The following is a 12,711-nucleotide window of genomic DNA, read 5'->3' on the forward strand; positions in this document are numbered from 1 at the left end:
GGATCTGGCACCGCAGGCACCAACTTATTCCACAGAGAAGCGTGCTATGGTGACCCATTATGTTTTTAGGTCCAAAATCTTTTCATGTGTGGTAGTTACCAACCGATTTGATGGAGTAGTGTACTTAACACGTTGGCACCACTCGAGTTTGAGATTCTAGTTGATCCCTTGAAACGTCCACTACTCGTTTTTTTTTAAAAATGTACTAGAAAATATTTTTTTTCTAATTCATTCGACCGAAATACTAAACATTTAAAATATGAATATTTTGCACTATTTAAAATAAATCAACCAACTATTATTTGAAAATCCAAAAGAACACATTTAAATCATAACATCGTAAACTTCGACCAACCCTAAGCTAACATTATTTTAAAATAAACTTAACTCTAATATCCTCTCAAAACCTTTCAAAAGCAACATAAGTCATAAAATCTTTAAAGTAGCTTAAATCTTAAACATAATTTTATTTGTGGAAAACTAGCGACGGTCATCGGGTTGTGTGCACTTCAATCCAGCTAGTTCAACCATCAAGACCTCCATCAATATCAAGCTCACTCGCATCGATCACACATAGTGAGTCTATTGACTCAGCAAACATTAATCATGATAATAAGTAATACATATACATTCACAAGTAACAGTGAAAATACTTTTACTTAAAATAATTTTTCATGAATACAAACTTTAAACATTTTCTTATCAACATATCATATCATATTTTCTTTCATCATATACGTATATATTTCCCTTCTTATTGAATTCAGATCCTCAATTGTGACTTCCGTATTAGCTGTAGGTCGATGAATCCATCTATGTATTACCACGGTAACGGGCGGCGGGGACATCAGCGATACTCTCACCCATCAACTGAGCCTTGACCTTACATATCATCGTATCAGTCACAATCAATTCATCTTTTTCAACTTTTCATATTTTCATCAATTATAAAAATTCATTCTTATATAAATCATTTTTCTTTTAAACCAAGCATGCAACACGTCTTTTAGCATTATCGTTTCATCGTAAAATTCCATGAACATAAAAATAAATGTTTTAACATTTATTATAGTATTCAGGGCACTGCCAGAATGTCTAACATTTTTCAGGTGTAAAATGACAGTTTTGCCTCTGAAACTTTAACTTTCCCAATTTATCCTTAAACCTTAAAACGACAACCCAAATCCATCTAAACTTAACATAACACCTTGAAATACACCCATAAATATTTCTTAGATGTAAACTTAAGCTTCTCGACTAATTTTCCAATTCGTTTTTAAATTTAGACGTACATCCTGATTTAAACTCGTATTGACTCGAAACTTTACCGACTTTACAAAATTTGCACCAAAGCTTAATAACACCTAACTAAACCATATTCAACCCAATTCCATCCCATTAAAGCCTTTGAACACCCTAGGATGGCTATTGAACCCTTGCCCATATATTCGAAACCCTAGTTCTTATGGCCATGCAAGCTTCAACCCTAGCCCTCAAGCAACTCGACCAGACCCTAGAACTCCCTCCTAGGACCACGACCGACCCCATTAGGGCCCCGTTAGGCTAGCCTCTAAGGCTTATGTACGTAACCATGCATGGTGCGCCCTAAACCTCACAGCCGCGGCTAAGAAGAGTCCTAGCCGTGCACTGCCTTTCTTCCTGTCCTCCTAGCCCTTCGTGGACCACCTTGGCTCAAGGCTAAGACCCTCACGAGCCCAGCCCTTCGCCAGGATGCACCCCGCGCGGCCTCCCTTCCTAAATCACTAAACCCGAGCCCTAGCCATCTTTAAACCCTCGAGTCGTGCAACCCTTGGCTCCCCATGATCCAACCTTGAATCGTGACCCTCAAGGCCCTTAAAAATCTTAATTTGATGTCTTTTTAAGTTCCTATCATGGTAGCCCCCTTGGTGCTATATTAACATAAGTTTGAATCATAAAATCATGTGTTTTTGACATAGCAAGGAAATAAAACAAAAATAATTACAAGACATATTTTTTTCATGCAAACATATATTAAACACATAATATGATGTGATAGATGAGGAAAAAGAGATTAAGGCGTGCCTTGCGTTATTACGCACAAAATTAATTTGGCGATGTGAAGAACGATGGCGGAGAGAAGGCCCTTGCTGAATTTTTTTCAAAACCGTGACCTTCCCTAGAGATGTGAGTGTGTGGGTTGTGGTGTGGCTGATGAGGAGTCCTAGTATTGCTTTAGGGGTGTAGGCATGTGAATTATGGGGTTTGGGGGTAGGGTTTAGGCCCTTTTATTTTAGTTTAAACACATGGTGTAAGCTTAGACCCATTAACCAAGTAAAATAGGCCTATTAAGCCAATAGTTAATAATTAAAATATTTTGTTTAGAAAAGTTTAATTTGTGAAAATATTAGCCGAGTTCTCAAAACATCTCTGATTGCCGGTTTAAAATACGACTCTACATATAAAAACACCTCAAAACACCACCTTTTCGAAAATTTCATTTAAAATACACCACACATTAAATAATTAAAAATAATTATTTAATAAAATATTTTCTCTCCTATGGTTTCCGGTCTCCGTTCCTCGATCGCGTCTCAAATAACTTTTAAAACACAGTTTTATGCATTCATGTAGAAATGTACATTTTAAACATGCATATCATAATTAAGTTAGGCAACTAAAACCTTTTAATTAGTCATTTTTTATTTTTCCTAAATTTGCATGAAGTTGGATTACGTCATCGTATTTCGGACCTTACATTCCTGATAGTCAGTCCTTGCTCATGTATCCATATGTAAATTTTTATACTCATACATTACGTACTAGGTGATTCCCTCATGTCCTTGTTTTTATTTTGGATACCATATTCCCACGGAGCAGGTCTCATGTTAGACGGTCCAGGAGGACACAGCAGTTGCTAGTCGACACCGGTGTTCTCAGAGAAGGTTCAATAGTGATATTCGAGAATTTATTTACCTTATTCGATATGGTTTTATAAATAGTTTTAGACTTCCGATTTCCGATTATTTCATTTGTATAACTTTTGTTATGAGTTTAAACTGATGAGATCTCTTATCACATCTTTGATTATGGTTTCTTGAAGTATATTGTTACATGCCATAATATCTTAATGTAGGTGTTCTGAGTTAGAGCACTACTAAAGCTTAGAACAACTTGTCAAATATATCATCTCAATAGAAGTTAGCTGGATGAGTACTCGAGGGCAGATCAACAGGATTTCTTGAGATAGCTCAGCTACTACTAGCTGAAAGAAAAAAAAATCACATATTCACAATAAAAATCTTCTGCTTACTTTGGATACAAATAAGTTGACCTTTTTGCGTTGTTAGTCGTCTTGGATCAGAGTATTACTGAGATGATGATGTCTGATATTGTGGATATGATATCGAATATCATTGACATGATGCTAGACATTACTGACATATTTGTTGCAATATAAACACTATGTTATAAATTGAATGAAAATCTAAAGAAATTTTTTTTATTAAAGTTAGACCACTGATTATTTAAAGAATCCAAAGCTAAAGCAGACAATTTAGAAGACGATTTTTCTAATTTAATCTTTAATACGGAAGGCATATATAATGTTATATTAAATAAAAATTGGGTGTTTTTTTTTTTAAAAGACCCTAATGTATGTATTTTTTTTAAAAAAAATTTAATCATATCTTATATATTTCAATACATTAGGGATGTATATTGTAGGACCGAGTGCTTACCGCTCTACCAAAAACTATAGCGGGTGGTAATGATGCAATTCAAATCTTTTAAACCGCACAGCAGCTCAAGCACCACGGTTCAATCGCTCCACTAAGCAAGGGACAATTATTGCACCCAACAATCTCTCTCCCAATAATTGCACTCTTTGCAATCAATAGGAATCGAACTCGTGACCTTGGCTCTGATACCAGTTATAGGACCGAGTGCTTATCGCTTTACCAAAAGTTATAGCTGGTGGTANGCCCATTAAAAAATATTTAATGAATTGAATAAGTATGCCCTACAAAAGAAATTGATGCATGAAATACACTATTTTCTAATTATATATTATTAAAAATTATACAAATGAAATGGTCATGTAATATAAGTGCCACCATGCCTCATGCAACTCGACAAATTATATATTATTACTTTTACCATGTCCACCAAATTCTTATTTTAAACGAACTAAAAAAAAATTGATTAATTTGAGATGTTTGATAAGGAAATTAAAGTAGCCAAAGCATTGCTTTGGAAATGAGATCCACAATTCGCAATTTGTCCCACTTGCAATTTTCGACTTAGTGCCCCCACTTGGACTTCACTACGCGAAAGTGAATACAAATTCTTTTACGTATAAAGTTGGAGTAATCCAATTGAATCTTGAATTTTTTAAATAGAAGCAATTTCTTGCTTTGCAATATGGAAAATTTTAAAATATATATATATGGAAAATTTTAAAATATATATCTATATATATAACATAAAAATTTAGAATTTTGAGAAGACAAATTTAATTTTAAACTTTATGCGTATACATATTATAAATCTTTTGAAATCAGAAGAGAGAGATTTGGAAATAGTACTGGCAGAGTTTTAACTATTAAGCAGTCGAACGAGCAATTTAGACCTCCAGAGTTGTGCAAAATTTATTTAATAAGCATTCGCAGTTATATCAAAATATATAACTAGTTGTAATGGTAAAATTCAGATATTTTAATTCAAACAGCAACTCAAGTACGAGTAGGTTTTTTATGAGACGGTCTCACGAATCTTAATCTGTGAGACGGGTCAACCCTACCGATATTCACAATAAAAAGTAATACTCTTAGCATAAAAAGTAATATTTTTTCATGAATGACCCAAATAAGAGATCCGTCTTACAAAATACGACCCGTAAGACCGTTTCACACAAATTTTTGTCATCAAGTATCATGTTCTTTTCATTATCTCAACATGAATATTTATTATTCCTTAACATGTAAAAAAAATTTTTTTTGGTTAAAAAAGAGCATGTTTTCTGTGAGGCAATCTCGTTGATTTATATACTTGAAACGGATCGATATGAGTTCCTCGGTGAGGTTTCTCGGAGTTCCACCATTATACATATATATATGTATAATATATACATATATGTAATATTATGAGATTCTATGTTTTTTTTTAAAAAAAAAAATCGAATGATTAAATATAAATATTATGTACCACACAAAGCTAACATTGTACTTACTCACAACTAGGCCAACCGACCAGAATATTAATGTAAATTTGGATCTATATTATTATTGTCACAAAATTCCGGTTTAAATTATTTTTTCTCGCTTAATTGTTGTCCATGAATAAAAAATATATATATAGTCCATATCAATTGTAAGACCCCAACAATCAGACCCGGATAATCAATGTTTGACCGTGAATATAGGTATTGGCGAATAAGTGTTTTGTGAGACGGTCTCACAAATTTTTATCTGTGAGACGGGTCAACCATATCGATATTCACAATAGAAAGTAATATTCTTAGCATAAAAAATAATATTTTTTCATGGATGACCCAAATAAGAGATTTAACCCACGAAATTGATCCGTGAGACCGTCTCACAAGAGTTTTTATGTCAGGGAAATATATGATCTATGTATATGCTGATAATTCACACCGAAAGTGAGGAACCCGCTAATTTTTAAAAAATTGAGATATCATTCTTGTACATTATTATTTTAAGGATAAATGATCAACAAAATCGAAAATACATATGGAAAAATTCGAATTTCCAGGCCTAGCAAAGGGATAATTTCGAAAATCTATACAAGGAGATAAATAAGGGAGGATAAATGATCTTAGATTCAAGATTTAATTCAAAAGTTTAAATGCGGAGATAATACACGATCAGGATAGCAGTTAGCTTATATAAATAGAAGGAGCCTCCCATTCAAAAATTACACCTGAAAATTACTCCAAATTTTTTAAAGTTGCTCCCCAGTGCTCTCAAGAATTTCGAGATTTGCTCTCCCAGTTCTGCCGAGTTTCGAAGCTCTATTGTAGTCCAGATCTAAGGAGGATTCGAAAATCCTAGCACTGAAAAATCGCTCTTCACATTTTCATCCAGATCTAAGGTAAGTAGTCTTATTTTAAAATAGCTTGTATATGAATCATTTCGGTTTTTTTTTTAAAAAAGTTTTCGGTCGAGCGCAAATTTTTTCGACCCCTTCTTGATACGATCATCGTATGTTAATTTCCAATCAACAACAGATAAATCTATAGAACATACGCGAACACATACTTCACAAGCAATGCATTTATCAAAATATGTTTATGTCTATTACACGGTGTGATTGTAATCGTTATATGGTCTCGTCCTCTTAGAAGAGTAAAAATTAAGAAATGATATATGTAAATCATGGAAAGTAGAGAAATCTCAGTGCCTAGGTCAAGTTATGCTTATGTTTAAGCTGATGATATGTCATATGAATTATGTTGTGCATGATATGTTGTATTTCCGAAAATCATGTATTTGTTATGTATGTGATCGAACAGCCCTCACTTTTTGAGTGACGATCATATTACTCACCCTTACTCTCTCTCTCTCCCCAGATAAGTCCGAAAAGCAGATAGAGGAAGATGAACATGATCAGTTTTGGGGCTAATAATGGACGAAAATAAAAAGTTAATTGAGTTTAAATTTGTTTTAAGTTTATTTGAGATTTCATTGTAAACGCATCTGCATATTTTTATCATTTTAAGAATTTACGCTGTAAAGATTATTTTGTGATTGATTGTGATTAATAAACTGGTTTGGTTTATACTGTACTACGAGACTTGTTGTTTTCAATTACATGGTGGTAAACAACGTCGGTGTCGACTAACCTCTGGGAAAGATCAAAGCATTTAAGATTTTAAGTCACCAGAAAAGTGGAAGACCGAAGAGAAAACACAGTGTTGCACCTCAGGTTTGGCTGAAAGATGAATTCGATCGAATTCAACTGGTGTTTATAGCCTTGAATTGTTGAAAACTTGAAGGCAACGAGGTCAAATTTGAGTTCATCTTCCGAAATTAGGTGAATTGATGCAAATGGTTGGAATTCAAATAGTGCATGCGGATATATGTGAGAATCAATTTAGACAGTGCATTTGTGTCGAACGAGCTTGATGCATGCGTTTGAATTTTGGAATTGGGGTGTGAATAAAATTTTTAGTACTTTGAACTAGATATAATTTGGAGTTGAAATCAAGTAATTTGTATTAAAATTAAATGATTTATGCTTGTTTTATGTTCCGATTGTGATCATTGTCTGTCGAAATTAGTAGCTCTGATACCAAATGTAATGATACGGCACCTAATTGCATGTTTAACTAAGATAGATGGTGATGATCCACGAAGAATAAATATTCAAAAATATAGTTAATGGGATAGTTGGTTATTCCGAGGGTAGCGTAGATCCTATGATCCATGCTTTTGTATACAATCTCAACCGTTGAAAAAATCGACGGACCTAAATCAACATGGCCCCTTAAAAGCTACAACGAAAACCCCTCCACCAAGAAATCCTCCCTATTTAATTATATTACTATTACTATTATAAAGGACGGTGCGATCTTAAGACTCCTGACTTTTAATTAACCAATCGCATCTCTAAGACGACGACGTCGTTTTGCATTGGCCAACGGAACGCCACTTGGATGGCATTTACCCCCAATAAGTCAAAAAATTCCAAATATAGCCAGAAAACCAAAATTTGCAGTTTAGCACTAAATCTTAAAAAATTCAGCCATTTATTTCTTAATATAATATAATTTTCATGTTATGCGGTCATCAAATATACACGATTTTTCACTTGCCCCTTCATTTTAATTTCCCAGACAAAGAATTGCTATACATATAAATTTTTTTGTATCCATAATAGTCGAACCAAATACGTATATTACACTATATTGTCGATGTCATAAAGGTTTAAAGGATGATATTTTGGTGCAACGATGTCAAATTTCTATCAAAGTAAACAACATTATAAAGATCCAATAGACAAAAATGCGTTACACGAATTAACTCTGCTTGTATTTAAAATAAGAAATAATTTTTTTTCTATTTGTGAGTCAAATAAAAGATATGTCTTACAAAATTGACTCGTGAAACCGTCTAATAAAAGTTTTTGCGTAGAAAAAAACTTGTATACAATGTATAACCAATCTACTAAAAGAAAAATTGCACTCACACCAAACATAAGTTTACTAATGTACATATCCCATCATACCAAAGCAAACTTCATACTAGTATTTTTCCTTAAATTCTAATATGTAGTTCTATACCATTATATATTTCACATTCTAATTTTTAGATATACACAATATGAGATGAAAGAAACCTCATCACCTAATTTTAGCTCCCTATTTTTATTTTTAATTTAACTACAAAGAGGTAGTTAAAAATTAGGTTTTGGGCTTATTTTGTAATTTTCAAAAGTATAAGGAATTAATGTAGTTTCACCGTGATATAGGGGGGCTTTTGATATTTCTATGCCTCTATCGGGAATCCTCCCATCGGGGCTCTATGGGGGATTCCCTTTCTTCTCTTGGCGACTCTGAAACTCACTGCCGTTGGCGGCGGCGTTGATGGAGTAAAACTAGGGAGCTTCTTGCTATTCCGCCCGTGAACGTGGCTGCTGCTGCTGCTGTTGTAAGAGTCGTCGGAGTCGTCCCCCGTTCTTTTCTTCTCCGACGAGTGCTTGTTCTTCTCAAAACCTCTCGACGTGCCAACAACCTGATACAGGAAAAAACAACCCCCGCATTCATTTTTAATTCGAAAATTTTTATGGGCTTCTAAGATTTTAGTTGTTGATCGAGTTACAAAGTCAAAACAATCAAGAATATCATAGTTTGAGGAGTTCTACCTTGCAGCCAAGTGAGCAGAATGTGAAGGAATCAAGAAGGCTTCGATCACAAACTTGGCAGGTATTGGTGACACCTTTACCAGGCCTGGGCTGTGGCCGCTCATTCAAGAAAACAACCTTCGCGCTGTTGATTATGTATGTCTGGACACTGCTAATGTCGAGGAATTTTTGGATTTCAGACACCCGTATTACATCATGGTACGATGATCTCCTTATCTGTGTAATCAAGAAAACAAGAATATATTCAACACCCCAGAAATGGGATCAAATTAAAAAGGGAGATTGCCAAAAAGGGTAGAGAATCGAAGACACGAGGGGATTTGGTGGTCAATGCAGTGAAAATTCAAGAAATCTTCAAAGAGACGAGCGAAAGGATTGACATATATAAAAATGGGTAAAACTTAAAAAAAAAACAGAAACAATTTGTGCACAAAAAGATCAAGTAACAGGGTATTTTACAGAGAGGGCAAGGGAATACCAATGGACAAAAATGGCAGAAGTCCAAATGCTAAAAATGGATGAAAAAACAAACAAAAGTCGAAAAAAGATTCAAAAAATTTGGTTCTGAAATCGAAAAATAATACCTGAATTGCACGATGGTCTTTGTGATAGCCCAAACAGAGTGAACAAAGTGGGCCATCCACACAATCCAAACAGTACATATTACATTCACTCTTGTGCGAGTCAACGTGAAATTTGCATTGAACAAAAAACTGTTCCTTCAACAGAGGTTTCAGCCATGGCGGCCACCTATTGTCCTCTTCATCAGGTCCTCCAGCTCCCTGAAAAAACGGGGAAACGAAACATCATTAAACAGAACTACAAAAAATAATACAAAACCACCACCATCACCAATAGTGAGTGAAATCACCATGATTCTCCTGTTCTTGGGCTTGATTTCACGGACTCCCGTATCTTGATTCTCGATTGCCAGCTTTAAAGATTCTCGAATAAAACAAGAGGAGGTGTAAAAGTATTAGTATTATTATAATAATACTAATGCTCCACGCAGGGATCTTGAAATGGTGTGGTTGATGTACCCTTTGCACTATTTCAAGAAAGGTGCGGTGTGTGTGTGTAAGTTGTGTTTTTCTACAAAGGAGAAAAGGCTTTTCGGAGAGAAAATAAAGAAAGGTGGGCTGTGGAAAGTTATTTATTGGAGGAGTGGAGACGGTGAGAGAGACGTAGAAGAAGAGTCGTTCTTATCCTTCCCAAGAGTCAGATTCTACAAAAATACATTCCCGAACCTAGCTCCAAATCCGAGCCTATAGATACGTTGTGTGCAAGTTATTGACTTGTGAAAGAGAATCAATCAAGATATTAAGTTATTACACACTTAATGATAGGGGGTACACATGTAAAATATGCATGCTATATTATATTCATAATTATTTCAATTTAATAGTAAATAATTTTAAACACCGTAATTTTATATTCTATTATCGTGCATATAATGGGTCAGTGATTAGCGTAATGGGAAGCGGTGGATGCAACTGATCTTATTGGATTATCGTTTTTTTGCATTCAAGATGTAATGAAAGTTTAAAAATGTTGTTTTAACGTTCAAAATGTTCTTTAGACGTCGTATGCTTTAAAACATTCATAGAATGTTTTGATATGTTTGTCCTTATGTATTTAACGATGACACCAAATCAGTCCGAGATTAATGAAGTTGGTCTTTCTTGTAAATCTCCATGAACAGATCTTCCTCATTCTTCGATCGTCAAATAAGGTCCACGATCAGATACTGAATTAATCGCATAGATCGTACAAGATATCTAAACGAAATTTGCGTCGAGATTGGATCGTCGAAATTTCAAAAATCTGACGAGCGATGGCGCATGGTGGAAGAAGTGGCCGAATTTTTTCCCTTCAAAATTCAAGTTGGCCAAATATTATACGTGTGGAGGACACAAAGGAACAAAATTTTGGTATAAAAGTTGTATTTTTTTACCATATAACCTGTAATGAAATATTTATAAATTTTGATTAATGATCAAATCAAAAATCCTATTTTGATTAGGACACTGTTATTCCATTATCTAAAGTCTCTCATGTAATTCCTTGAGCTTGATTATCTCAACGAGAACATAGAATCTAATACTTGTGTGATCATCAATGGTCTATGGATACATACAGCTAGCCGTGAGTTCATAACTTCATGTGATTCATAATAACATTTATTCCTCTTCAGGGTTACCATAATAAACCTCATTCTTTCATCAGCCATTTGATCAAGAATGTCAGAACTCAAGTCTGATTACACCCATCGGATAATAATAAGAGTGTCTAGTAACATCGCCTTATGATCCCATAAGAATCATTGATATTGCCTACAAGAACATTAAGTTATGGTTAACGTGCAGTACGGTTCATTCAACTGATATATCCTAATCGAATATGCAATTATTACAATTCGAGAGTTGCAAATGAATTCGATAACAATATGATATATCTTTGAATAATAATAGTGACATCGGATGTGAAACTAGAGAACCACCTTCCACAAAGCACATGTCTTACTCTGGCCAGTTATTCATTGTACTATTAACTCCCCAGATCACATAGGATATCTTCATCCTTAGGAAAATGGTGAATCCCCGACTATAATGAATTGGTTCCTACGTATTTCGAAACTACATCCAACCTCGTCACCTGATGACCCTCAACAGAATCGATAAACAGTTTAAAGTACATGATAATACGTAGAACCTCTACGTTATCTTGGGTCTAAGTACTAATGATGTACAATCATAACCACATAATATTTCACTCGATAAGTGATAATCACTTGGACAGTCTGAGAGAGGGTTGTTCAGCGCATCATCTAATGATCACTCATCTGTATGAGTGGACATCTTCATGTCTTTCCTAATGAAACTTGTCGTTTATATCACATATTCTAGTCTCAAGCTCAAACGACTTTTATCCTTATTTTAAGCGGCTGATTCGACTAAGAATATGCTTAGAATATACATTACACTTAGTAATGAGCTTCACGATCTTACGTTGCGAGACAGACCTCATGATACCTATTGTATATTCAAGTACCTTATCTATGCAGCTTGCATTAGTATACATATAAAGTATTTGTCATAATTAGATAAAACTGCAAAATATTATTAAAATGAAGATTTTTTTACGTAAGTGTCAATAAAGCTCAAGTCACAATTTGGTTCGCTGGGCACCTACTCTAAAAATCTCCCACTTGCTTTATATCCAACTACCCATAGATTTCAGACTCATTATTTTACGATGCTTCTCTAAACAATGGTCCTAGCAGAGGCTTCGTCGGTGGATAAGTAACGTTATCTATAGAGGAGACTCTCTTCACTGATAAGTTTCATCTTCTCACAATCTCCCGGATTATGTGGAACTTCCTCGGTATATGTTTGGATCACTGATGAAACCTTGGTTCTTTTGCTTGCACAACGACATCTGTGTTGTCGCAGTAGACTAGGACTAGATATATTGCTTAAGAAATGACCCCCCAACTCTTGAAAAAAATTCCTTTACGTTTTTTATTTTGTTAAAAACATTATTTTCATTTCTATGCTTGATAAATATGGATATTCTTGTTCTGTTGCTGAACATGTTTGAATTATTTACAATAATAACTGCTTGAATAGAACAAGAAAATTAGAGAACGGTCACTAAGACTTAAAATTAAAGTATATTCAATTTAACAATGTCCAAACCCAAAGGACTTCAACAAAAATAAAAAATAAAACAAGATAGTCTTAACCAAGCACATATATGTCATGCTATATTAGGTAATATTTGCCAAACAAATGTTCACAAGCTAGTGGGAGAGAGCATGTATGATTTCTCAGACATAAACTCTCGTCC

At 34.3% G+C, this 12,711-nt stretch overlaps 1 protein-coding gene across 1 annotated transcript; it reads right to left on the reverse strand.

Annotated features, from left to right (window-relative positions):
• Positions 1–8,183: 8,183 nt before the first annotated feature.
• Positions 8,184–10,011, reverse strand: LOC140989026 (protein RGF1 INDUCIBLE TRANSCRIPTION FACTOR 1-like). Its single transcript, XM_073458182.1, has 4 exons — positions 9,734–10,011; positions 9,447–9,644; positions 8,863–9,078; positions 8,184–8,732 (listed from the first exon to the last, which is right to left on the reverse strand). Exons 1-4 carry the CDS (start codon positions 9,734–9,736, stop codon positions 8,487–8,489), a joined length of 663 nt encoding a protein of 220 aa, XP_073314283.1. The 5' UTR covers positions 9,737–10,011; the 3' UTR covers positions 8,184–8,486.
• Between the last annotated feature and the right edge of the window lie 2,700 nt (positions 10,012–12,711).

This window comes from Primulina huaijiensis, chromosome 11, assembly GCF_012295235.1.
Source record: "Primulina huaijiensis isolate GDHJ02 chromosome 11, ASM1229523v2, whole genome shotgun sequence".
Lineage (NCBI taxonomy): Eukaryota > Viridiplantae > Streptophyta > Magnoliopsida > Lamiales > Gesneriaceae > Primulina > Primulina huaijiensis.